General features: G+C 39.4%; 1 protein-coding gene across 2 annotated transcripts; it reads left to right on the top strand.

Moving 5' to 3' along the window:
* On the top strand, positions 1-27,943 carry KLHL7 (kelch like family member 7). 2 transcript variants are annotated; one of them, XM_063452377.1, is made up of 11 exons: positions 1-131; positions 14,764-14,866; positions 15,783-15,876; positions 17,455-17,579; positions 18,036-18,211; positions 19,207-19,381; positions 20,158-20,300; positions 22,486-22,726; positions 24,542-24,743; positions 25,655-25,752; positions 26,896-27,943. In XM_063452377.1, exons 2-11 carry the CDS (start codon positions 14,788-14,790, stop codon positions 27,177-27,179), a joined length of 1,617 nt encoding a protein of 538 aa, XP_063308447.1. In that variant the 5' UTR covers positions 1-131; positions 14,764-14,787; the 3' UTR covers positions 27,180-27,943. The 2 variants fall into 2 exon arrangements, with proteins under 2 accessions (XP_063308447.1, XP_063308448.1); XM_063452378.1 differs by lacking the exon at positions 1-131 and adding an exon at positions 186-352.

Here is a 27,943-nt window from a genome sequence, read left to right as displayed (position 1 = left end):
CCCCGTCAGCCAATCAGCGTCCCGCTTCGGTCCTGGCTCTTCTCCACTGTTGCCGTGACCCCGGCCGGCCGCTGGGTGGTGCTGTTATTATTGTTGCAGGCTGGCTGCGGGCCGGTTTGTGTTTGTTGCGGGTAAGGAACCGTCACTGGGGGTGGGGTAAGGGAACCGGGGTTACACCGGGGGAGGGGACACTGAGGGCTGGTGGTTGGGCCTCGGGGGGGGGGGAAGGATGGCTGCACTGGGATCGGAGAAAAACCCCAGCAAAAAGAAAACCGAAAAGAAATTCGCGGCCAGGGAGGAAGCCAAGCTGCTGGCCAGCTTTATGGGAGTGATGAACATCATGCGGAAACAGGTAAAACATGCCCTCCCTAACCTTCACAAAATCACCAATAACCATGGCAACCGTGCGGCCCCTTTAAGAGAAGGCACCCCATGAAGCATGCATGGTGAAGGGCAGCACTGAGTCCCAGGGCCCCAGAGCATGCATGACCCATAACAATGCTTACTGGGAGGCTATGGTACTCCGTGGGGTGGTGGGGATCTGTGTGTTGGAGTAATGGGAGAGAGAATGAGCTCATTGTCACCTGGGGCTTGGTTCAGTGCAATAGCCTAATGCTTTGTTAATAACAACAAGCTGCTAGAAGAGCTAAGACATGGAGTCAGTACATTGTCCTGCTGAGATCTTTGATCCAGAGGTTTAATTAACCTTTTTGTCAGGTTTTATGCATGGTTTAAATGTCTTAACAGGACATCAAGACAAGAAACAGGTGGTATTCAGGAGCAGTGTGCTTAGTAATGGGCGATCGCTATGCAAATCGAAAGTATGTAGATCAAAAGGTAGCACTTTGCCCCAGAATAGCGCCAATTTTAACCTTGATCAATATTAATGTTTAGGGATACTCGAGTCTCAACTGGTAGGCTAAAGCTGGTGTTTGTACTACAGCAGCGGTAGGCAAACTTTGGCACTCCAGGTGTTGTGGACTACATCTCCCATAATGCTCCTACGACTATAATTCTGGCGTAGCTCAAGGGGAAAAGTATTCCACAATACCTGCAGTGCTAAAGGTTACATACCCCTATACTACAGCATTAGCAATAACAAATTTTGTGCCACTTCAGACATTATTCATTTGCTGAGAGTGTCAGCTGACTTTAACAGCCAATGTATGTTGTCAAGTAGAAGAGTCTGCATCAAAGTTGTACTCTTGCCAGTGTGTATGAGTTCAAGACGTAAGTCTATGAGAGACCCTTCATAGAACTCCTCATGAAGTGGGCGACAAGTTGCTTTTTCCTACAGGCATCTCGTGTGACGGCTGCTTGGAAATAACAAAAGCTCTGTGGTTTGTCGACCTGTAAAATCTCCGTAGAAAATAATAGGTATTTTGTCTCACAACCGTTTAAATTACTGAATGCAGTCAACATGAGTATTTCATAAAGATTGTATCTTTTAATACTATGCAAGATTTTATCTTTATGAAATGCTGAAAAGTGATAGTGCTGGTTTAGTCAGGTTGGGGCTGACTGATATCATTGCTAATGCATTCAAATGCAATGTTTATATTACAGCCTAGGGATACCCAGACTGGCTACTCCTCAAATGACTACTAGAGGTGCTTCCTGGGGGTGTGTAGCACTGCCATTCAGTGTCGCCACCCTCTGCATGGAGACACTGAACTTTCTTCATAGAGATGCATTGATTCAATACATGAGGAGATGCTAATTTACCAGGGCTGTGTTTGGCTTGTGCTGGATCTGCCCCTGTTCTTCCCCTTGACAGTGTTGGTCAATATATGAGAAAGCATTGTGATTGGCTGAGAGAATAACTTCTGATGATGTCATCCAAGCAGGCAGATCAGGGGTAGAGTCTGCAGACTGGAATAAAAGTAAAATATTACTATATTTAGGGAAGTCAGGAGGGGCTAAAGAGTGGTTTTTAACACTATAGGGTCCAGAATACATGTTTGTTTTCCTGACCCTATAATGTTCCTTTAAGGTACCATCTTATTGAAATTGCTATGTTACTCTAATACTTTCACTGCAGTCTCAGCCTTGAATTTCTTCTCTCTACCTTGAGTTATTTCTTCTCTCTACCTTCAGGATTTTAAAGGAAAACTCCAGAGCCCTCTAGCTCTTAAAAGGTTACTCCAAGCACCATGTGCCCTTCACTGATTTTAAGTGGTCATGGTGATTAGTGTTTATATGTGCAGCGTTTCAGTTTAAAAACCATGCACATACTAAGATATTTGCTGCAGAGGTGTAACTCCACCTCCAATTCTCCAGCCAGGGATTCCTATTTCAAGAGAAATCAGCACTATCGTGAATTAATTTAAGAACGCCCACCTGCCTGTCAAAGCTGACAACAATAAGAGCTTTCTGATTCACTCTGCTTTAACATTCCAATGCTTCCCTATGAGCAGTATTCTATTGGGTGATTGGTGCACATGTGCCAGTTTCTTCCCGATGCAGAGGCAGTCGTCGGTCTCCTGGAGAAGGAGAGGAGCAGAATTGAGAGAATTCTCTCCACTGGAGAAAAAGGTGAGTAAATGGTGTGTGTGTGTGTATATATATATATATATATATATATATATATATATATATATATATATATATATATATATATATATATATATATATATATATATATATACAAATTAAAGTCTTGTCTTGGCACTCACCCTTTCCAAATCAATAGGTTAGAATGCCTGGGTGCTATCCCACGTTGTGAAATATATATACAGAGAGATAAGAGATGCACTCACAGGACTTGATACGAAAAAATCAATCACTTCTTTATTTTCCAAACAAGGTTTACATCATCCGATCGACGTTTCGACCCCTTAGGGTCTTCCTCAGGATCCTGAGGAAGACCCTAAGGGGTCGAAACGTCGATCGGATGATGTAAACCTTGTTTGGAAAATAAAGAAGTGATTGATTTTTTCGTATCAAGTCCTGTGAGTGCATCTCTTATCTCTCTGTATATATATATATATATATATACTTTTTTTTTTTTTTTTTTCATGTGTAGGGTGTGTCTGGCATCTAGTGTAGTACAGCAACACTCCCAATGTTAAAACCGAATAAAGAGTTTTTTACGTTGGAGTATTCCTTTCAAGCAGACCTTGCGGCTGTGCCTTGCATTTCTGTCATTCTGAGAGGCTGGAATTACCCTTCCTGTCTTTCAAGTTATTGAGTTGGCTACTTAAGCATGCATAGAGCTATTAGCAGCAACGGGTGCATGCACCCATTGTGACCCAGGTAAGTTCCCAAATAGTTTGAATATTGTGTCCTGACACCATACCTATTAAAATGGTCTGTAGTGGTTATGGTACTTGGCCTACCGGACATGCCAGCAATGGTACTCCCGTTTTTCTGCGGAATTATCTAGCATGTTGATATAACTGTAACCAGCATGGAGAAGGATTAAGGAAATAAGCTGCACGTCTGGCTGAGCATTTACCCACAATTACCAAAACTAACTGCAAAATTAGGGGGAACCAGAGGTAATTCATAGGCTCATTGAGAGACAAATCACAGGACTTTGCTGTTTGCTGAAGAGTGAACCCATGCATTTATTGTATGAAGCCCTGATTTGTACAGACAGCAAATAATTAAAATAATCGACAGGGAAAAAAAAGTGTGGGTCCAAATAGCGCTCCCTAGTCAGCGCTCCCTAGTCAGCGCTCCCTAGTCAGCGCTCCCTAGTCAGCGCTCCCTAGTCAGCGCTCCCTAGTCGGCGCCCAAAATTGCAAAGCTTGGTTTATAATCCCATGTATGTTTTTAACTCTGTTTAATGAGTGTTTGTGTTAGCCAAGTCTGTTTATACTGTTTTTATATACTGAACATTCAATGAAGACTGAAGTAACGTTTCATAGCACTGTAGTGCAAAGTAGAAATTCAAGCATCAAATTGAACATGTATTCACTTGAAGTTTCAATAGAAAAAATGTCTGTGCCTTAACCAAGCCAATCATTCTTGACAGTTCCTATGCTGTGTGCTGTTAGAATGTGTGAGACAGCACATTGGAGCAAGTGATTATGAATACCGTAAATAAAAAGGGACACCTATAGTCACCAGAATCTCTACAGCTCATTGTAGTTGTTCTGACGTTTAGCGCACTGAACTTTCCTCATAGAGATGCATTTATTCGATGCTGATTGGCCAGGCTGGCATTTAGCTCCGCCCACACCTGACTCCTTGACTATTTCATCCAGGCCAATGCTTTCCCTATTGTCATGATGATAGCCAAAGAGGTGGATCAGAGGCGGGGTCAGCGCCAGCAGACTCGTCCATCGCTGGGAAAAAGGTAAGTTGTAACCCTTTCTAAGGGAGAACAAGCCACCTATATGGTGGTTTTAACAGCATAGGTTCAGGAATACATGTTTGATAAAACACTGTTCTTGGTTAGTTACCATTGGCACTTCAGATGTTGCTATCTATGTCTCCCCTGATGCTTTGCCAGCATTATGGCTGTAAGGGCATAATGGGAGATGTAGTCCACAACATCTGGAGTGCTAAGGTTGCCTACCCCTACCTTGCTGGCACATTCAGCTACTCTCATTCTGGGCTAGCTAATGACAGAGGTAGAGTTATACATTGGGCAGCACTTGGATTTAAATCTGTATTTAAAGGGACACTGTACAGGGAGTGCAGAATTATTAGGCAAGTTGTATTTTTGAGGATTAATTTTATTATTGAACAACAACCATGTTCTCAATGAACCCAAAAAACTAATTGATATCAAAGCTGAATATTTTTGGAAGTAGTTTTTAGTTTGTTTTTAGTTATAGCTATTTTAGGGGGATATCTGTGTGTGCAGGTGACTATTAATGTGCATAATTATTAGGCAACTTAACAAAAAACAAATATATACCCATTTCAATTATTTATTTTTACCAGTGAAACCAATATAACATCTCAACATTCACAAATATACATTTCTGACATTCAAAAACATAACAAAAACAAATCAGTGACCAATATAGCCACCTTTCTTTGCAAGGACACTCAAAAGCCTGCCATCCATGGATTCTGTCAGTGTTTTGATCTGTTCGCCATCAACATTGCGTGCAGCAGCAACCACAGCCTCCCAGACACTGTTCAGAGAGGTGTACTGTTTTCCCTCCTTGTAAATCTCACATTTGATGATGGACCACAGGTTCTCAATGGGGTTCAGATCAGGTGAACAAGGAGGCCATGTCATTAGATTTTCTTCTTTTATACCCTTTCTTGCCAGCCACGCTGTGGAGTACTTGGACGCGTGTGATGGAGCATTGTCCTGCATGAAAATCATGTTTTTCTTGAAGGATGCAGACTTCTTCCTGTACCACTGCTTGAAGAAGGTGTCTTCCAGAAACTGGGAGTTGAGCTTGACTCCATCCTCAACCCGAAAAGGCCCCACAAGCTCATCTTTGATGATACCAGCCCAAACCAGTACTCCACCTCCACCTTGCTGGCGTCGGACTGGAGCTCTCTGCCCTTTACCAATCCATCCATCTGGCCCATCAAGACTCACTCTCATTTCATCAGTCTATAAAACCTTAGAAAAATCAGTCTTGAGATATTTCTTGGCCCAGTCTTGACGTTTCAGCTTGTGTGTCTTGTTCAGTGGTGGTCGTCTTTCAGCCTTTCTTACCTTGGCCATGTCTCTGAGTATTGCACACCTTGTGCTTTTGGGCACTCCAGTGATGTTGCAGCTCTGAAATATGGCCAAACTGGTGGCAAGTGGCATCTTGGCAGCTGCACGCTTGACTTTTCTCAGTTCATGGGCAGTTATTTTGCGCCTTGGTTTCTCCACACGCTTCTTGCGACCCTGTTGACTATTTTGAATGAAACGCTTGATTGTTCGATGATCACGCTTCAGAAGCTTTGCAATTTTAAGAGTGCTGCATCCCTCTGCAAGATATCTCACTATTTTTGACTTTTCTGAGCCTGTCAAGTCCTTCTTTTGACCCATTTTGCCAAAGGAAAGGAAGTTGCCTAATAATTATGCACACCTGATATAGGGTGTTGATGTCATTAGACCACACCCCTTATCATTACAGAGATGCACATCACCTAATATGCTTAATTGGTAGTAGGCTTTCGAGCCTATACAGCTTGGAGTAAGACAACATGCATAAAGAGGATGATGTGGTCAAAATACTCATTTGCCTAATAATTCTGCACACAGTGTAGGCACCCGACCACTTCAGCTCATTGAAGTGATCTGGGTGATGTGTCCCTTTTGTACTTAGTGCTGCAATGTAAAACATTGCAGTTCCATTGCTTCAGGAATCCAAACAGACTTTTGGTCCGTTATCTTAAACTGTACGTCCGATTTTCCCCATAGGAAAGTATTATTCAATGCGGCCATTGCTTCCCCTTGCGCATTAGGTCTCCCCCGCCGGCTGACCCAGCGCCGAGGGACATCTCTCTGGATTCAGGTAAGTGGCTGAAGGTCTTTTAACCCCTTCAGCCCGCCAGGAGTGGGGGCACGAGGGAAGGGGGACCTATTAAACCTATAGTGCCAGGAAATTGAGTTTGTTTTCCTGGCACTATAGAATCCCTTTAGGCATCATGGCAACTTCAAATTAGTGAAGTGGTCATGGTCCTTAGAGTAACCATTTAACTATTTTTGTGACACTGGTTACGAGTTGCACCAGCATGGATCTTAGAATAACAGAAGGTTAATCTGGAAATGTTGTTATAATTCCTGTGCCCATATAGTCTTCAATGGGGGAGCAGAGAGACATGATCTGTCCTTTTTAGGAAGTGCAGGTAATGGTATTAAAATGTAACATTTATTCAATAAAAGGATAAAAAAAAAAATACTTAATAAACCAAAAAAGGGGAGGGAGGGAATATAATATGAAGTTTCAGAAGGTTCGCTCCGACAATATATATAAGTATATGGTGGTGAAGATATATGTAGTGGTAAGATTATTGCGGTCTTGTGGCAATAGAAAACAACCACTAGATATACTTGTCAAGAAGTATTTGTCTATAAAGTGATCGGAAGTTGCAACAACGCGTCAAGTTATCTACATAAGCCCCAATGGAGAGTATGTAACTAGGTAATGATGTATTCATAATTAGGGTTACCCCCTTGTGTCTGTCCTAGATTTTCAAGCTTCAAACACTTTTCTTTTTCCATATAATCTTCAATTTGCTTTACAGAATAACCATTTAAATCTGTTTTCATTGTATATGTGATTCTATAATTACATGACACTTGTCTGTCAACATTCATCACATCATACATGTCCCTATACCCTACTCTGAATCAATAAACATATTTGTACTGTTTTAGTGTTTTCTGCCAATAATAGTGAATTTATTTTATGTATGAAATCCCATAAACCTTATTGATGCTGTCTGAAAAAAGACATGCAGAAGATAACTTGCTGTTTGTCATTTTTTGCCTGTATGCATAGTGCAAGTTTCTATATTCACGTGTCGGCTCTTTAATGCAGTTTATGAAGCAGGAAAGAGTGTTTAAGTGATAAAAAAATTTTTTACTTCTAACATTTGCCTTATTTGGTCAGATTCTTGTTAATGCAGATTCTTGCATTAGCACTTCCATGGTTTGATAATTGTTGTAGTAGAAGAAAACCCAAGCACACCAGAATCAATTTGCACATAAAAAAGTTTTTTATTCATATAGTGGATAAGCATAGATTATACAGAAAAGGTGCAGATAATAGTACAGGTATGTAAACAACAAATAGCATACCAATAACCACTATGTATGCAAATTAAAGTGCTCAAGAAAGAAACCCATAATAAAACAGGCATACTGACTCAAGAGCAGGAGACAATAGGACCCCAATGTTTCGGCTCCTCAGGGGTAATGTCTTGGTAGCTGAAACATTGGGGCGCTCGACAAATCCCAGGTCACCATGGCGACTAAAAATTTTGCCCTGGCGCCTGGTATTTGTCAGCTTTTTATCTAAAACGCCCGGCTGGGCAAATAATGGCTGCCCTGAGCTTTTATGGAGGCGCCCGGCTGAGTGATCGTTGTAGCCGGCTGCCCTGGTCTTTATGAAGGCGGCCGGCTCAGTGGAGCATCAAGGCGGTCGGCTGGGGCAGCGTGCGAGGGAGCAGTGATCTTCCAGCGGCTGCTCCCTTGCGCTGTTTAATGATGCTGGGATCCAGAATATGATGTCATTCCGGCCCCGGCATCACAGAGAGCAGAGAGGAGCTGCATGGTAGATTACTGCTCCCTCTCACACAGGAAGAGAGAGCAGCCCCACTGGACCCCAGGGAAAGTCACTCTGCTTTCCAAAGGTAGGGAGGCTGGGTGGATTAAAATGTAAAAAAACAAAAATAATTGAATGTTTAAGAAAGTGTATGTGTCTCTGTCAGTGTGTGTGTGTGTCTGTCTGTCTGTCTGTCAGTCAGAGAATGTGTGTCTAAGTACCTGTCCCTCTCCGATCACATGATTGGTGTTTTTTCTCACCTTTTTTTTTCCCCCCACGCCGTGCAGGTTTTGCCATGGCTTGTCCCGCTTCCATTGCCAAGTTCATCAATCTTTATGATCTCTGCTAAGCCAATGTGAGGATATTGCGCATGTTCTGTATGGGTAACATTCAGCACATCCATGCAGAGCACTGACACAGGACTCTCTAGTGGCCATCTGAGTGACAGCCACTAGAGGTCTTAGTGGGCAGCAATGTAAACACTGCCTTTTCTCTGAAAATGCAGCTTTTGCATTGAAAAGGCTACAGCGACATGCTATAGGCACCAGAACCACCACATTCCCTTTTAAAAAAACAAAAAACGGCTCTTAACTTTTTTTAGCTGGCTCCTAGATTCCAAACAAATTTGTCAAGCCCTGGTTTAATATGTGTTTAGCATACCTCAGTCAGCACCTTTGGATGAGTTATTATAACCCACTGTTATTACTGTTTGTTATTTCCTTTATGTGCTTTACCATTTGCCTTTCTTGAATCTTTCTGTAAACTGTTGGCATATTTGGCATTATACACTAAGAGGGAATTTAAGGTGAGTTGACAAGGGAATTGCAAGCAACTACTGGATATTAGAGATCTTTCTTCTTCCAGTTCCAAACATGGTTTAAATTTTGCAATTCTTATTGATTACCTACAATTCTAGTATAAATAAAATATATGTATCAATCGACCTACCAAACTCACTGTCTTGGAAGAGCTTCATTAACCCCTTAAGGACCAATGACATACATATATACGTCATAACAGACCAGCCTTTATAAAGATTCTGTTAGCATGATCTCTAAATGAGACACAAAGTCACCAAGTTCACTCTTGGATTCTGAAAAGTATTTACCGACTGTAAGAAAACCAATGATCATCAGGGAGAATTAGTGAAGCATTTTGAATGAGGGGAAGTCATTCACACCATATTATACATTATTGAATATTCATAGCTAGTAATAATCTGTCTCTCTACCATTGGCTAAGAAACTATTACTAGCTATTAATATTTGTATTTATGTAAAATTATGTAAGAAAAACCATATTGGTAATTAACAAAACTTGACATTCCTAGAGTTCATCTTAAGACTATAATCATCCTCACTATAGATCATTCCTTAGAAAACCGTTTCAGGAACATATGACTGTGTTATGGTACATGCATTTTACAAACACATTGACGCATTCACTTGCTGCATTCTCACATTCTGAGCCCTATGCTTTCCATCCGTTACTTCCCAGCCAGGCCCCTAGACATTTCAAGATAGTTCTTGAAAAATAGGCTATTAAACTATAAAACAAAAAATGTCTGTTAAACTGACAAAAGTAAAAAGACACCATGTTTTATGATGGACATCTATTTTATGCAACTTCCACAGTACTCCCTCTGACGCTAAATATACTCCAGACCGTTAGGCATTCTCAACTTAACGGTTAGCATTGGCTCTGAGGGTCAGTTACGTTAGGACAAAATCCTTCCTTAAGAATATCGGCACTTCTTGTGATATTGAGTGGGACAATTGTTTGTGCAATATCATGGATCAGACCACATATTGGATGTGAGAAATCATAAGGGCTAGTCTAACCTTGCCTACACACCAGCTCAGTCACACAGAACTCTTTACCAAACTGTACCCCCATACACAGTGGACTTAATCTATAATATGAATGCCATTTAATTAAAAAAGTTTTGTCTTTTTTGTTTGTTTTTTGTCAATCTTTATTCTTTCAGTGCGTGGGTAACATAAACAAGCTCGTATCGCCACAACAGCGCGTTCAAGCTAAAACAGCAATACAGTGAATACAGTATTATGGCATGCAAGAATGGCACTCTTTTTTTGTTAGTAAATGCAGGTTAGGTACTTATGTCTTAATTTATAGCCTGTACTAGTTGGGTAAAAACAAGGTGAAAATAAGACCTATCGATTGATAATAAAGGAGTACTACTATGAAAAGCGTTTCTTAGGGCTAGCATACTCTTAGATTAAATTATTTCAGGCTAAACATACATAAAGGCTAAAGGCCGCATATTTTGCAGGGTTCGGCAAGACTTATATGTAGCAAGCTTAAACGTTGTAAACCACGAGGCTTTGGGGCGCGTCTGCATCAAGCTAGGCATGTTAAGAAATAAACCATTGGACTGAAAAAAGAGAAATCATACTTTTCTAATAAAAGCAGAATATACATTTATGGCATTGCTGGTAACGTTCAGGAGGCAACATGTATCTGCCTGTTTAGAGCTGCCTGTGAGTAAGTCCCGGTGTGCACGCTGTGGTACTCTCCAGGAGTGTGTTTATGCGTTCATCCTATGCCCACGATCGGGAAGCTGCCAGCAGGTTGGTCTAGTGGCCGCATCCGATTTTGGCCACTCTGCCGGCCCCAGGCCTTCTCAAGGGCCCTTGTGCACTTTCCACTGCTCCGGTCACTTTCAGCACCGCAAGCGAGGTCCCGGGCGGTTGTGTGATGGAAAAGTCTCATTCGGGCATGTGGGGTACGCAGCAGGGTGTTTCCCTTTCGGGCCCTCAACCCAGAAAGGCAGCTGCGAGCCTCAGATTTTATGGGCCGCCTTCTCAGCCACTCCAGGTGTTTTTTCCGGCGGTGAGTAATGCGGTCATGTAGGGTGTAGCGGCTCCCTCTGGGTCTGTGCCCCTTTGTTTTGCATTCTTTGCCAGAAGTTTGCGAGGAGGTCATCCAGACGCTGCTCGAGTGTCTGCAGTCGGTTCAGTGTGTCTGCAGCTGGTGCAGTAGCTGCCATTTTGAGGCAGATTGCGCCCATCTATGTCTTTGCTTTAAAACGATGTGCTTGTCAGGGATGTAGCTTGGCTGTGGTGATGGTGTCGGGATAACCCCCACCGGCAGGGGGGAAGCGGGGACCCGTATAACGTCAGCTTGTTCCGGTCGGAGAGGCAGTAGGGAGATCGGCCGCTTCTCCCAGGCTCTCACCTCGAGGTAGGCCTCAGTGGCGGTGTGGGCTCAATCTGCTTGTCAGACGCCTGGAAACCCTTGTGCTGTAGCAGAGTAGCTTGCAGGTAGGTATCAGCGCAAATTTAGCCGTTTGTTTGCTTTCTAAATACTGTTTTTAGGCGACAATTGTCAACTCTTGTACAGAGCCCACACTGCATGCAGCCTTTCAGTTTGGCAGCCAGGCCCCGCCCCCCGATTTCCTTGTTTAACCCCTTAAGACCGCAGGACGTACTATGCCGTCCTTATTTTGGTGGCTCTAAAAGCCGCAGGACGGCATAGTACGTCCTGCGATCTTATGTACTTACCCGGTCGCCGGCGATCCCACGCCGGCGATCGCGGTATGGGGGACTTACCTGGGAGCCCAGGGAGTCCCCCTGCGTCCTCTTCAGCCGCCCAGGGCCATGTGATCGCGAGGTCCTTGCGAGGACCCCGCGATCACATGGACGGCATAGCCGTCCAAGGCATTGCCAGCAGGGGGAGTGCCTGTAATGACAGGTACTCCCCCTGCTGTCTGAAAAAAAAATAAAAAAATGTTAAAACAGTGTAAAAATAAATTATATATACTTAGATCATATATATATTTATTATATATATGATCTAAGTATATATATATACACACATACACATAAATATGCATACACTGTCTACGTGTATTTTAATATTAATATATACATAATTATATATATATATTAATATCAAAATACACGTACAATGATATTGATTAAATATATATATAATTTTCATTATATATATATTTATATATAATAAAAAATAAATAAATATATAAATACGTTAAAAAAATAAATAAAAAAATTATAAAAAAATAATAAAAAAAATAGATAAAAAATATATAAACATGCGTAATTTCGTTCTAACTGTATTTTAAAATTAATATATATATATTGATATCAAAATACATGTAGAACGAAATAATATATATATCTATATACATAAGTATATACGTATATATCACTATGTATATACCTATATATAAATAAAAATAACTAAAAAAAATTATATACATATATATACACACAAATATATATACACACATATATATATAATAATTCTACGCATATATTTATGTAATAATTTTACATAATTAGGTCATTTTATTAATTACAATTTGCAGGACCTGCCTGCCAACCCAGGCCAAAAGTTCAGGGAATTACATTGTCTAGCACTATATTTAACTCTGTAACTTTCCAAGACACCATGAAACCTGTACATGGGGGGTACTGTTTTACTCGGAAGACTTCGCTGAACACAAATATTAGTGTTTCAAAACAGTAAAATATATTACAACGACGATATCGTCAGTGACAGTGACGTTTTTTGCATTTTTCACACACAAATGGCACTTACACTGACGATATTGTTGTGATACGTTTTACTGTTTTGAAACACTAATATTTGTGTTCAGCGAAGTCTCCTGAGTATAACAGTACCCCTCATGTACAGGTTTTATGGTGTTTTCAAAAGTTACAGAGTCAAATATAAGGTTTGCGTTTCAGTTTTTTCACATTAAAATTCGTCAGGTTGCCTTTGAGACCGTATGGTAGCCCAGGAATGAAAATTATCCCCATGATGGCATACCATTTGCAATAGTAGACAACCCAGGGTATTGCAAATAGGGTATGTTCAGTTTTTTTAGTAGCCACTTAGTCACAAACACTGGCCAAAATTTGCGTTCAAATTAGTTTTTTGCATTTTCAAATATTAACACTAACTTTGGCCAGTGTTTGTGACCAAGTGGCTACTAAAAAAGACTGGACATACTCAATTTGCAATACCTTAGGTTGTCTACTTTTGCAAATGGTATGCCATCATGGGGGTAATTCTTATTTCTGGGCTACCATATGGTCTCAAAGGCAACGTAACCAATCTGGCGAATTTCAATGTAAAAAAACTGAAATATGTAACACGCTATATTTGACCCTGTAACTTCCCAAAACACCATAAAACCTGTACATAGGGGGTACTGTTTTACACGCGAGACATCGCTGAATACAAATATGTGTATTGTATTGCAGTAAAAGCAAACAGTATTATGACATTCACAGTTAGAATGTCACGTAGAACTAAATTTTTTTAAAAATTCTTATTTTCTCCCATTTTTTTAATATTTTTTTCATATTAAATTATGTTCCATACCTAAATATTTGATGTTAAACGAAAGCCCCGTTTCCCCTGAATAAAATGATATATAATAATGGGGGGTGCATTTAATATGAAAGAGGTGAATTATGGTTGGACAGACATATAGCGCAAATGCCAGGTTTTGTTTACGTTTTTTTGGATCACAACTTGTACATTTGGCTGCGGTCTTAAGGGGTTAAATGACCTGTCTGTGAGTGCCTCATAAAGATGACAAACAGCTGAGTTGTTTTTTTGCCTTCAAAACAATTAGCTGGTTCTCAGGATGAGACGTGGAGTCAACTCCACACTTGGATTCATAAAATGTAATTTGCTGTAAAGTAAACCAGTGATCATCTGGGGAATAACAAAGCATTGTGAGCGAAGAACAGTCCTTCACACAAGTTTATACATGACTGAATTTTCATGACAATAATCTGTCTTTATATCATTGGCTAATATGTATTACTATAGGGTAATATTTGCATTTATGTAATGTTCTCTAAAAAAAACACCCTATTCAGTAACAAACAGTTGACATTCTTGAGAAGTAACAATCCTAGTAATCTGCCTCTGTAGTAAGCAAACACAAGAACACATGACTTTTGTGATAGATACATTTAACAAACAAATCCACACACTACATTCACCAAACATTTTCATCTCGATTCTTTACACACCTTACTTCCCTTATAAGCATTTCAGCACAGTCCTTAAAATAGTCTACCTAGCTATATAAATATATGTTAAGCCGTGCAAAACATATATAGACTGCCTGTTGTAAAGTTTTAGGCAACTTCCCTAGTCCTGGCCTATATCATTCCACTCATTTAACAAATGCAGGGCTGCATTGGGGAGGCATACATGCAAAAAAAAACAGGATATTCCTTACTAGCACGGGTGTTTAGGGAGCATTTTTTGTGATCTGTAAGGTGTTATGGATGTGGTCCTTAAGGGGTAAAGCATTGTGTGGCATGCTTCTCAAATTGGCTTTTTGTATTTTTTAACTTCATAGTATTTCCCAGAAATCAATTTCTCTTACTCTTATTATTTTGCTAAACGAAAAGGCTCTTCTGTCCTAACTGATTACCGTTCATGTTTACCTGGGACTTGACATTTAAACTAAGCTTTGTCTTTGCAGCACTTTTAATTGCATATCTTTTTCACCATATGACCGTATACAAACATCCTGCTCTTCCCTTATTTTTTTCAATTTATTTATTTTTGATAGAAAACATTATGTGATGTCATTCTTATGGTCCAAGACAGAAAAATTCCTGCTCATCGTGTAGTCTTGGCAGCCGCCAGTCACTTTTTTAACCTGATGTTCACAAGTGAGTACCCATCACATTCTTAGCACCATAACTACAGAATATAACTGAAAAACTTCAGGGCAACATGTACAGAGGATGAGCTACACAGCCAACATTGTAGATTGTTATAGATAAATTTCTCCACGAGTCTTTAATCTCCCTCTCTTAGCTCTTTAAAAGAAACTCTATGTTGAGAAAACTACAAAATAGTTAATGTAACTGATTGAATATCACTTTCCAACTGTCAAAGATCCAAGACTGCTTTTAAGTTATTAATGTCATTCGTTCCATATTTTTGTATCATGCATTTACAATAAAAATAGTTTTTTTGGGGGAAAAAAGAAACTATCCAAGCTGCAGTGCTATGCTCCCCCCTGTAAGTAGTTAGACCATTTTGGATCGGTTTGACATGTTGTTATCTAGGGTTTTCCAGGCATCGCTCCCTACCTACTGCTAATGATTGAGATCTGGACGCTCTCTGTCTGAGCTAAGCCTCGCCTTAGGCTAAACACATTGGTAGAAAGTGATCAGCTGATGCTCCCCAAACTTTGTTCAGGAGAGCTAACAAAAACTTCTGCCTAGGAGCTTCTGTTTCTCTGTTGTTAGTAGTGGAGTTGGGGAGCAGCATCTGGTGGACCCAGATTAAAAAGTTAGTGTTCTAAACCACAATGGGGAAATGCCCGGGCACTCCTTATCCCTTTCTTTCTGGTTGGGAGAGCCAGAAGCTCCTGCTTGGAATATCGAACTTGGCTCACACTGACAAAATATCTGACACTCCTTGAGGCAGGGTGGTGTCTGCGGACCATAAGTAAGTAGTCAAACTGCGTAAAACGTGGTTATGGTTACTACAGTGTTCTTTTAAGTGGATATATTTTAAGTGTTCACATATATGAGAATCCACTATAGTTTTGTAAAATGTTTTTCTCTTTCTCTCTAGCAAACATGCTTGAATCCAAGTCTTTTGAGGTAGAGCTGAAAGACGCTGAACCTGATATTATAGAGCAATTGGTGGAGTTTGCATACACAGCAAGGTATACCTTTTTGGTCTGGAAAAACAATGGTCTAAGGACTTGTTTCCAACATTGTTGCTAAATAGTTGTCATAAGCTGTTTCTATCAACAGCCAGTAGCTGCTACTTTAATTTTGTATATTCCGTTAATTATGTTGAGATATTAACTCACCTTCCATCCAGTCCTTTGCCACCATTTTCTCTGTTTTGTGGGTGTTATTGCAACAGTCACCTCTGGTCCAGCCACGATGGTCCTGGCAAACCACCTCCATAACCTCAGTCACTCCATTCCTAGCTCTAGCAGTGTCGTCTAGGGAGTAACCATAGCAATCGCTTTACATGCGCTGTGTTGCTATGCTTGGAGAGCAGGAGAACAAACCTGGTCTCTCTGAGTCAGTTCTTCAGCACAGAGGTCTATGCTAAAGAACTGATTGACAGGGAATGAAATACCTAATTTATATATGTCATCCCCCTCCACCCAAGCTATACATTTGCTAGTACAATGTATAGATGAAAATGTATGCTCCTTAAAATGAGCATAAGTAGAATGTACTGTGTCAGAGATAGCATTGGAAACAAGCCCTAAGGTGATCCTGCTGAGACTAACACCTGTGTCCCAGAGGTTTGAACTGGCCCTACAGTTATCTCATTGACATACTCTCTACCTTTGTAGCAGATTTGCTTAACCCCTTAAGGACACGTGACATGTCATGATTCCCTTTTATTCCAGAAGTTTGGTCCCTAAGGGGTTAAAGGGACACCAGAAGCACTTCAGCTTAAAGTTACGCTCTAGGGTCAGGAAAACAAAAGTGTATTTCTGACCCTATAGTGTTAAAAACACTATTTAGGTGGTTCGATCCCCTTACTCCGCTTGAATAGAATAAACTCACCTTTTATTCCACTGCTGGTCTGGCCCCACCCACCTCGCCCTCTTGACTGAGATCATCACAATTGACGATCTCGGACAATCCAATGCTTTCTAATGGAAAAGCATTGGATTAGCTGAGATTGTTCATTTTGATGATCTCCGCCAATGGGGTGGTGGCGGAGCCAAACGCCCATCAGCAACTCCTCCCACTACCAAAGTATTACATGACACCCAAATCCTCCCTCCCTTCCCCCCCCCCCCCCATCATTATTTTACTCTTCTAGCATATGTGTCCACATGGTAAGATTAATTTTAGGGACATATTTATGATTATTATTATATATAGGCCCTCATGCATATTTGGATTCTTGGATGTGAATTCATGTATTCTTAATCTGTGATCCTTACAGAGGATATTTATGACCCTCTGTTAGAATGGTGCCTATATTCTATTAGACCTGTATCTTACCTGCACTCATGTCTCTTTAACCCCAGTATCACAGCTCAACTTGAATTCTATGTGTTGTTTTTGCTCAGAAATGCTTTAGACTCGAGAAAGGAAGGTTCTCCCAAAGCTTGTCATTCCACAATTCTGTTAGTCCAGAAAATAAGGTATTAGAAGATACTATGTTCATCTGTTATTTTACATTGCATCACTGGACTAGAAAGGCTACAATCTCTACTCTAACTTTTGATGTAAAGACATTACTTTTTTTCTCTCCCCCATTTCAGAATATCTGTAAATAGCAATAATGTCCAATCCTTGCTGGATGCCGCCAACCAATATCAAATTGAACCGGTCAAGAGAATGTGTGTGGATTTCTTAAAAGAACAAGTGGACGCTTCTAACTGTTTGGGTAAATATCGCACGTATACTTTGATTGGCTACTCATTAATCAAACATTGTGAGAAATGACCTGAATCGTTTTCAGCAAGCTATTCATTTGTACTGGTTTGTAACAAATGTAAAATCTCATTCTTAAAGGAGCACTGAAATCAAAACCATTTTGGCAACTGTAGCGAATAGTCCAAGGAGTCCAAGGATGATGCAACAAACACACACTCGTTTTCCATAAAGATATTTCTGAGTGGTGTGACAGCATATAAGATTATCTTTATACATTATTTGCTAGTTACCTTGAATAACATTTTATGTTCACTTCGATGTTAATATACCAAAAAGGTGATTGATTTCAATAAATTACATTGTTAATCTAAACTACATATTTTTTTTAATTCTTAAGTTTCATTCAGGTGTGCTTTATTTTCATGTATAAAAACTTGCCACATTTCCTATGTAATTGTACGAACAGGAATTAGCGTTTTAGCAGAATGCCTTGATTGTCCTGAGCTAAAAGCCACAGCAGATGACTTCATTCATCAGCATTTCACTGAAGTTTACAAAACCGATGAGTTTCTGCAGCTAGGTGTGAAACGTGTTACTCATCTACTGAACCAGGACACACTAACTGTCCGTGCTGAAGATCAGGTATTGTCTTTTTACTAACAGTTGAGATTGAACATCTTAACTGTTCCAGTATACCACACTTGGATACATGAATACCCTTTAATTATGTCACAAAAACTATAGGGGAAAAAAAACACAGAAATCTATTGTCTGGTTCCGTTAAAATAACATAATGCAGCATTGATATTAAAGGGATACTCGAATCACTGAAACAACTTTAGCTTAATGGTGTGGCTTTGGTGTACAGGTCATTCCTCTGCAGTCTCACTGCTCAGTTCTCGGCCATTTAGATGTTAAATCGCTTTATATATGCAGCCATAGCCACACCTTCACTGCATGTGACCTACACAATCTCCATACTCATTTCCTGTAAAGAAAGGTCTAATGCTTAAACTTCCTTTCAGCACAGTCTGTTTAAGTTAGAGCAGGAGAGAAAATCTATTAACAGCCTGCTAGAGCCAGCATGAGCCGTCTGCTGTGATTAAAGTTCAAATAACAGCAGGAGATACTTTCTTCATGCAGGCTGTGTGAGTCACATCCAGGAGAGGTGTGGCTAGGGCTGCATAAACAGAAGCAAAAGTGATTTAACTCCTAAATGGCAGAGAATTGAGCAGTGAGACTCCGGGTATGTGATCTATACACTACAACTGTTTAAGCTAAAGTTTCCTTGGTGCTCAACATTTTCCTTTAATTTTAGTTTCAGGAAGCTGCTTCTCCCACATTTATTACCAATTTCCATTAAAGGGACTTTCCAGGGCAGATCCTTTGTTTTATTGCATTATATAAGTTATGCATTAAAGCATTTTTGTTCAGTTTTGTTTTTAGCTTAATAAAATTATTTTATTAAAATTATCTTCATACTGATATTTCTTATTCTCATTTTTATGATTATTTATTTTTGAGGCTAAAGATTCAATTGACGGTTTTTATGTATTTATTTTCCTTTTTCGAATATAGTCAGAATTCTATGTCGGTACATCTACTGTGTTTTCAGTAACACTATATGTTTATTTTAGGTATATGATGCAGCTGTCAGATGGTTAAAATATGATGAGCCAAGTCGACAACCATTCATGGTGGACATTCTTGCCAAAGTCAGATTTCCACTTATTTCCAAAAACTTTCTAAGCAAAACCGTGCAGGCCGAGCCTCTGATACAGGACAATCCTGAATGCCTGAAAATGGTGATAAGTAAGGGACCGTTGTTTCTGAAATAATGGTTTTAAATAGTTTTGGTTGAAAGGTATTTTGTTACTTAGAAGGTATTAATGTTATACTGACGTTTCTCTTTGCCTATCTAGGACAAACGCCTATGTAGGACAATCAAATGTGTCCCCTTACCAGCCCTGTAAGCTGCAAAGAAGCAGCAGGTATCAGATCTCCCTGAGATCTGATACCGGCTTCCCTTACTCCTTCTGTGTTTTATATCAGTGTTTTTAATTGTGTATAAAATGATCGACAACAGAAGAATTTACAAGTGAAGGGGCTACACTGAAATCAAACTGTGATCTAAATCTTATGATTGTGTGTAATGTTTTCAAATATTTTTTATTTTTTTTTAAATATTTAATAAAAATAAAAATATTTAATATATCATTCCTTTATTTTTCTACAATTCTCCACGTGGCATTAAGAATTGTGGAGAATAAAATATGCAATTGTGTGCCCTCTTATTTTTCTGCATAAAGCATGCTAAGGTCAAATGAAAACTAAGAAAGTACAAATGGTTAGTTGCATGGGAGAGACATTAATTTGTGTAAATAAATTTACAGTTGTGTGATTTCCTTTTATTACTGTGTATTGCTGTAGTAGTCAAACGTGGACCTCTGTCTTTTAGAAACTACAGGTTTCCTTGTATGGGCTTGTAGATATTTGTGTAGATCAGTAGTGTAATAGCTTTAAGACTGAATTAACTAATAAGTGTTTTCTGTACATTCTGATTTGATCACCAAATTTTCATCTCTTAGGTGGAATGCGCTATCATCTTCTGTCTCCAGAAGACAGAGAAGAATTGGTAGATGGAACCAGACCACGGAGAAAGAAACATGATTATAGGATTGCCTTGTTTGGAGGCTCGCAGCCTCAGTCCTGCAGATACTTTAATCCAAAAGTAAGATATCTCTCTTTCCATTATCTGATCGTGACTTCATAACTTTCACTCATAGCCACCAATTTAAAACTACTGCAATGTCTAGAGGCTCCCACGCGCATAGCCAATCGGAAAAGAACATCTTTCCTGACTTTTGATTTATGGAAATCTTTCCTGTTTTCATTTACTCTCCTGCCGACACTTAACAATTGCTCTGCCACCAATCACTACTTTAGGTAGCACACACAGAGTTTATCACTAAAGTGCAAATTCTGTAATTTCGACTATATTTTTAGTTTTGGAAATTTTGGCCTAAAAAAAATTAAAGATTCATTTTAAATTTGTTGCAGTGAATAATCCTGACACTGTAATTCACAAAAAGTGAGAATTCCCCAGGAAATCATCCATTTAAGGCAAAAATCACTGAACTGGAAACTTGGGTAATTTTGGTAGTTATCCAAAATAATCATATGAAAATCAATTTGTGGGGCTGAGCCTGACCGGGGAACTGAACAGACACAATATCTGTGAGCTCCCGAGCCTGGACCCGATTTTTGGCAAAAAACGAGGGATCCCCGCTCAATCCTGAACCCCTACTTACCTCACCTTGCAACCCAAATGCTGAGGAACGGGTGGATACCTCACACACTCAGAAAGCCCGCTGGGCTACCGGTTCAGAGACTCGGGGCCTACACCACGCAGGGTAGAGGAGAGACAGCCACTCTCCCATCCCACCAAAGCAAGCAGCACCCGAAGTATTGGGCTTACCCCCCCCCCCCCCCCTTAGGACCGGTGGAGGTTATCCCGGTCCCAATAATCGACACCAGTGAGCCTACACGGAAAGCAACAGATGGCAACAGCCTAAACCGTACACTAATCCAGCAGACCAATAGCTGCACTAAAATGGCGGACGCACAGCCGGATAAGAGCCACGCGGCACCACTCCACCTGCAAACCACTAGATACTCGCTTAAACAAACTGTTTGCAAACTTCTGGGCAAAGGTGGAAGCACGCCAAGCTGCTGCAAGGACACGAAAGCAGGCAAGCGGGAGCACACAGAGAAATCAAGGGAGCGACAGCTGGAGAGGACCCGGGAAGCCCTTGGGCAAAAACCCGAAAACGCAGACCGCTACTCCTCTCATAAGCCCATCCGGGCCGCGGGCCCCAAAGGGCAAAGCCCCAACGCATCTCCCATACAGGCGGAGGCCTGGGCGCCGCAGGTGTCGCAACTCCGCCGCAGCCTTCAGATCTACCCTACCAGGGAGGGACCCGGCCTCTACATGACCCCGAGTCCGTGGTGATATGATGCTGGCCCAACAAAAAGCCTGGAGCAAGAGGGTTGCCCCAGTATACCCCTGGCCGTCCGCCGACACCCAGACCTACCCGACGCTGCAGCCACAGTTCCCCCTCAGAGGAATAGGATGACTTGTGGACAGGCGGGTGGCCGGCTTCCTCACGAACACCAAAGGACGCTATACAGCCAACCTTCCCAAACACCCATTAGGACATGAGCATTCACAGACCTGTGAACTGGAAAAAAAGCGGAGGTACCACCAACATGCCACGGAGGTAAAGCACAGAGACATTCCATGCACTTACAGACCAGACACCTGAAAACCTCAGGGCAAGATGTGTGCAAATATTTACAGTATGCCTCTAATCATTATGTGCCTCCTATTGATGTTTTCAATTACTGTGTGCCTACTAACCACTGCTTGGGTGAAAGAGATATGTCTCTCATGGTAAATTGAATGCACTGTTGGTTTCTACAACTATGTACTGTCTGGTAGAGCTTCATCTGGATGCTCATCTTGTTTAATTTGCTAAGCAACCTCTATGTCTTGGATTGTCTTAGATTACTGTCATGGCAATATAACTACAATCTAATGTGCAACTAGTTGAGTTAAACGCAATTTTAACCTAGCATGTTATACCATAAAGCGACACCTATTAGCTTGTTATCTTTACGTAACTTAAAAAAAAAGTGCATTGTCTATCTACCCCCCACTGTAACTAATGTCTAGATATCAGCATATGGAATGCCGTTGGGGTACCATGTGTATGCCTATAACAACTATACGCACTGCAAAAAATAGAAAAATTGAAAATCAATTTGTATGTCATGTTTTCTTACGGTAATGCATATATGTGTGTTTTTTGGATATCGTTTGAATATAAATATATTACATTTATTCTGTTAACCAGGATTACAACTGGACTGATATTCGATGTCCCTTTGAGAAGCGACGAGACGCAGCTTGTGTTTTTTGGGACAATGTTGTTTATATTTTGGGTGGTTCTCAACTTTTCCCAATTAAGAGAATGGACTGCTATAATGTTGTGAAAGATTCCTGGTACTCTAAACTGGGGCCTCCTACGCCACGAGACAGCCTAGCTGCATGCGCTGCTGAGGGCAAGATCTACACGTCAGGAGGCTCAGAAGTGGGTGAGAGATCTATCCATTCATTCAAGTGCAGGACAGATTTAAAAAACAGCACTTAAAGATATGCATGTGATATGATAGTTAGGTCACTGGAGGAGGATCAGAGCCAATTTTTATTTTTGTTATGCAACTTTTCTGAGTGATTTATTTTGCTTTTCTATAATGCATATGCAATGGGTGGCAAAGCCACTTCAGGGTAATAATAATAATTTAAGGTAATTTTACCTTAACTTGCTTTCCCACTCTTTAACATGACTCCATTTATTATTTTTGGATAGAGTTTTTAAATGATTTATCTACATAAGTCCCAATTACATTCTATGAGAGACTTTGTAGAAATACATTTTTTTTTTTTTTTTTACTACTAGATTGTAATAATTTTAAACATTTATCCAAAAATATTAAATCGATGCCATTGTTCAAAGGGTGTAAAAAATAAGTTTAATAATCAGGGACAAAAGGTGTTGTTGAAACATAATTTTCAGTTAAAACTATACCCTTAAAAAGGATTGTGGTATCAGTCTGTTTAAACCGAGAAGTTTTAGCCTTCCAAAATAATACAGTAGAAAATGTGGTGTATTTAAAACTTCACTTTTAATTGATTCATATTAAAATAAGAAAACTATCAAAAATGAACACATCATCAAAACAAAGATACAAAAATCACCCATGATCTTCCCACACATTAAAAGAGAAGAAAAAGGATTTAAAAAAAATGAAATGGTAAAAGACTAAAAATAAAAGTAAAACATAACTTTCTCTTATGGTTCACTATCTCTTTTACTATTTCATTTTCTTCTCTTTTAACGTGTGGGAAGATCACGGTGGATTTTTGTACCTTTGTTTAGACAATGTGTTCATTTTTGATTGGTTTCTAATTTTTATATGAATGAATTAAAAGTGACGTTTTTTTTTTTTTTTTCAACCCAATTCTTTATTTATGTATTGACAGGTATTCAGTACGACATTTAAGTTTGCTTACGCAGAAGCCTAGTCATCTGCTTTTGCTCAAGTGGGGTGACAGAGAGAAAGGAAGGCTAGGTTAGGTTAGTAGCGTACATAACATATATTTGCTGGTACCATTCAATTGGCTTGCGCAGAAGCCTTCGTTGTTGGTTGCTTGCGTTGCCTGTCGTGGCTTTTTATTTTTTATTTTTTTATTATATATATATATAGATTCTTTATTTTGCAGTTTCAAGTTTTCACCGGGGGGGGGGGGGGGGGGATTTATACATTTTCTACTATAAATTTTAGTTGTACCTCTCCTAATAAAATGTAGGAAATTTGATTTTAAAGATGAAAAATAATAATTTTTTTGTTGCAGAAATATTTAAGATAACTAGGATGTGTTAATCAATGACCTGCACACAGTCACCAATCGTTGCCAACTTACATAACCGACTTAAACTGATCAGTAGCCATAATCTGTGCATTATACTTCCAGTTCAAGAATCCTAAGCATCATTTACAGGGTTATTCAATAAAGCGAGAATTGATAGGAATTGAAATTGAATTCAGATTACATTTGAAATATAAGGTCAAAATTTCCAAGCTGGAAAAATTCTCCAAGTCAGCAGTGCTTTGAGTTAAACTACTGAAATTCACTTTCAATTCCTAACAATTCTCACTTTTGTGAATTGCCCTGTAAATGTTTTATTTATTTACATATTTGCTCTTTTTTATATTCCTTTGAATTAGGGGTGACGGCGTGTATTTCCGCTAAAGAGATTATAAAGTTCCTGATCATCTTTTATATTTCCCAAGCATCATGAGGTTGATTTAAAAAGTAAAATACATATATTTTGTGTACCTCTCCAGGAAATTCTGCCCTTTACCTGTTTGAGTGCTATGATACGAGAACTGAGAGCTGGCACACGAAACCCAGCATGCTGACCCAGAGATGTAGTCATGGGATGGTAGAAGCATGTGGGCTCATCTATGTATGTGGAGGCAGCTTGGGGAACAATGTTTCTGGGAGGGTGTTGAATTGCTGTGAAGTGTACGATCCAGCAACAGAAACGTAAGTATGCTTCAGAAGTAATCAATTTCCTTCTTTATTTTATTTTTTTTTTTTTAATAGAATTTTTTTTTTTATTATTTATAAAATATTTTGCAGGTGAATGTTTGGTTTTAAAGAAAAATATGTGCAAACCAAATTTACCTTTTAACAATTCCTAGAACTCTACTTGTTAAGTTGTGCCCTTTGGTCCAGTGGTTTTCACTTTCCTTGGGAGTGATCAGTCTGATGTTTGTTCAGACCACTGAAACCGCACAGCAACCCAATTTTAGGTCCTGACCCAAGTTTCAAGATCCACTGCTTCGGACAGCATAAGGCGATTTTTAATTTAGTCTTTTGCAATCCAATAATTAATCTAAGAAAAAATGTTTAGTGATTGCAGCTCTTATAGCGCAATCAATATATTGTATGGATAATTGTAGTAATCTCCAAATATAAGGAGATCTGCTTTATATCCTCAGGGTAAAATGTGTCTTTGTAAGTAAGAGCACCAGGTATTAAACTTTAGCTAATTTAAGCTCATTCTAATTGCCTGTTATTGTGAGTAATTGTGTTCCGGGATTTTCATAGTATATGCATCTGTTGAAATCTATTGAAAGATGGAATCTGCTGTCTTTATCTCATTGTTCCATCATGTCCCCAAATTGATAGGCATAATGCTGCCAGTAATAATTGGTATCACAAAAGAAAGGAGGACATAAATGTTCTCTTTAATCACATTGTTTTGTGCAACACAGATTCAAGGGTCACATTCATTTTTATTTATTTTTTATATATTTTTATTAATTAAAATAGTTCACTGCTTGCTCACCAGCAGGTGTCTGTGAAAAGTATTTTTTTTTTAATATATTAATTATTCCTAACATTTTGGTTTGCTTGTTTCTGTTTTATTTTTATTTTTTTCTTCTTTTCAGGTGGACTGAGCTGTGTCCAATGATAGAGGCTCGCAAAAACCATGGATTGGTGTTTGTGAAAGACAAGATATTTGCCATTGGTGGGCAAAATGGTTTAGGTATTGAAACAGTTTATTGAAGTTCTGTGGAACAAAAAGCACATACAATGGATAGAAATATATTGCCTATATAGGACCAGTTTGGCAACAAATTAAAGCATGTAGTTGCATGTGCATGTCTATCAACAATGGCTATAGGGGGTTGGGGTGTCATCACAGAAGAAGTGTATGTTTTATAGACACAAGAATATCTAGGATTAACACATTAAAATCTATATAATTTTGTTAGTCTCTGGTAGTGCCTGCATGACAGTAACCTGCAGATGGCTCTCTTGTATTTAGAGATCCAAAGTAGGTGACGCCTTTCTCCCACAGCTCTTTGCAATGAAACTTCAGTGGAGATGGCTCTGCACTCATTTGGATAGACAGCCATATTCATTTTATCTAGTATTTCCTAATGGTCCAGTGTACTGCTTCTAGTAATAGGGAGAGTCATGGCTGGCTCAGGGCCTTAAGTATGGACAAGCCAAATCAGTGCAGCATTATTAGACCAAAATCTGGTCACATTATAATTGTTTTATAAATTTTAACATTGTACATTGATTGTTTTACAGTTATATCAAGCTTTTTATGTGCCCCATTCTGATCAAAATCGTCATCCATTCCTTATCTAGTTTGTAAGCTATACAAAACATTTTGCCTATATAGATGTAAAATGTCTACTAGATTTACTGTACTTGCTGTGGCAGCACTATATTACAGTGACCGCTGAATACACTTTACAAGCGCTATGTAAATTAATGCATGCATACATGCAGGCCACATGAATTATGATCTGCTTTGCTATCCATACAACATATAGTTCTCCAGAAGTGGATCTAAAACGCTCATACTACTTTACCAGCGTGTGGGGGATCTACCCATCTCTAAATTGTATAGTAGGGCGGCTCTGTTCTGTACCAGGTTACTACATCAATATGGTGATTTTGGACAGGCAAGAAAGGAAAAAGACTGTTAGGTGAGCAAAGGAAGCTTTTGACTAAAAATCCATGGTTTGAAATAGTACCAAAGCAACCACAATATAATTTATTTTTTTCATGCTCCACTCATATTCTATTTCAAGTAAATTTATTTTAAACATATATACCACACCTTCAAAGGCAAATGAACCTGACGTTTACTTTTTATACAATTTATTTTCAGGTGGGCTAGACAGCGTGGAATATTATGATATTAAACTTAACGAATGGAAGTTGGTGTCCCCCATGCCATGGAAAGGAGTTACTGTAAAGTGTGCGGCAGTGAGCTCGGTCATTTACGTCTTGGCTGGCTTCCAGGGAGTGGGGCGATTAGGACATATTTTGGAATATAACACAGAGACAGACAAATGGATTGCAAACGCCAAGGTCCGCGCCTTCCCAGTAACTAGCTGTTTGATCTGTGTGGTCGATACATGTGGAGCAAATGAAGAAACGCTGGAAACTTGAATGCTACCCATTATTTGCTCCATGCAAGACTGGACAATTGTCATTGTCACACTAAAATAGTGTGTGCCATTTATGGGTAGGGTACTACTAGGTTTTAATTTCTAGATTAATGACGTTCTGGAAAAGCGGGATACATTATTTTAATCCTTTGAATAACAGGGGTGCCTTCAGCTTATTTCAACGCACTATATTGGTTACATCTCTGGTATTCAGAGGTAAAACATATCTGTGTAATGTCTTAACCACAGGCTTTTAGTTTAGTTTTTATTATTTTATTGAGTAAAATTCAGCCGGTGAGAAAAACATAATTTTTTTTTTTTTTTATTGTCCTCATTTTGGATTGTTTAATAAATATGGTCACCACGTGTTTTTTGTTTTTGTTCTTTTTGTTTATTTGTTATCCTTTCACCAAGGGCAGCTGTTTTGGTGCCGTCCTCAAGAAATGTTAGCAGAGCATTTAGTTCTTAGTTTTGTGGTGTGTGATTTGGAGCTTTTACATGATAAGACTTTCAGCTTCGATATAGACATCTTTATAAATACTATGTATGCTCAGTCTTACTCCATTCAGAGATTTTCATTTAGCAATTTCACTGTATACTGTACATTGTTATAAACTGCTTATTTTGGGGGGGGGATCCATTTAACGTGCTGTGTGTTTTTGTTTGTTTTTTTTATTCCTCATGTTTGTATTGCATTGAGAACCTAGCTGCCCAAGCTACTTATGTAAGCTCAGTCAGTTTTATTAAAATATTATTCTGTTGTGA

This window comes from Pelobates fuscus, chromosome 4 (assembly GCF_036172605.1).
Source record: "Pelobates fuscus isolate aPelFus1 chromosome 4, aPelFus1.pri, whole genome shotgun sequence".
NCBI lineage: Eukaryota > Metazoa > Chordata > Amphibia > Anura > Pelobatidae > Pelobates > Pelobates fuscus.
This window is presented reverse-complemented; position numbering and strand designations above follow the sequence as displayed.

What these genes read in the sequence shown, in the direction of transcription:
- KLHL7 (XM_063452378.1), top strand. Translation starts at nt 230, where the DNA reads ATGGCTGCACTGGGATCGGAGAAAAACCCCAGCAAAAAGAAAACCGAA. An exon ending in GGACGCTTCTAACTGTTTGG is followed by an intron (nt 17,580 to 18,035) that starts GTAAATATCGCA and finishes TTGTACGAACAG; the next exon opens with GAATTAGCGTTTTAGCAGAA. An exon ending in GTCAGGAGGCTCAGAAGTGG is followed by an intron (nt 22,727 to 24,541) that starts GTGAGAGATCTA and finishes GTACCTCTCCAG; the next exon opens with GAAATTCTGCCCTTTACCTG.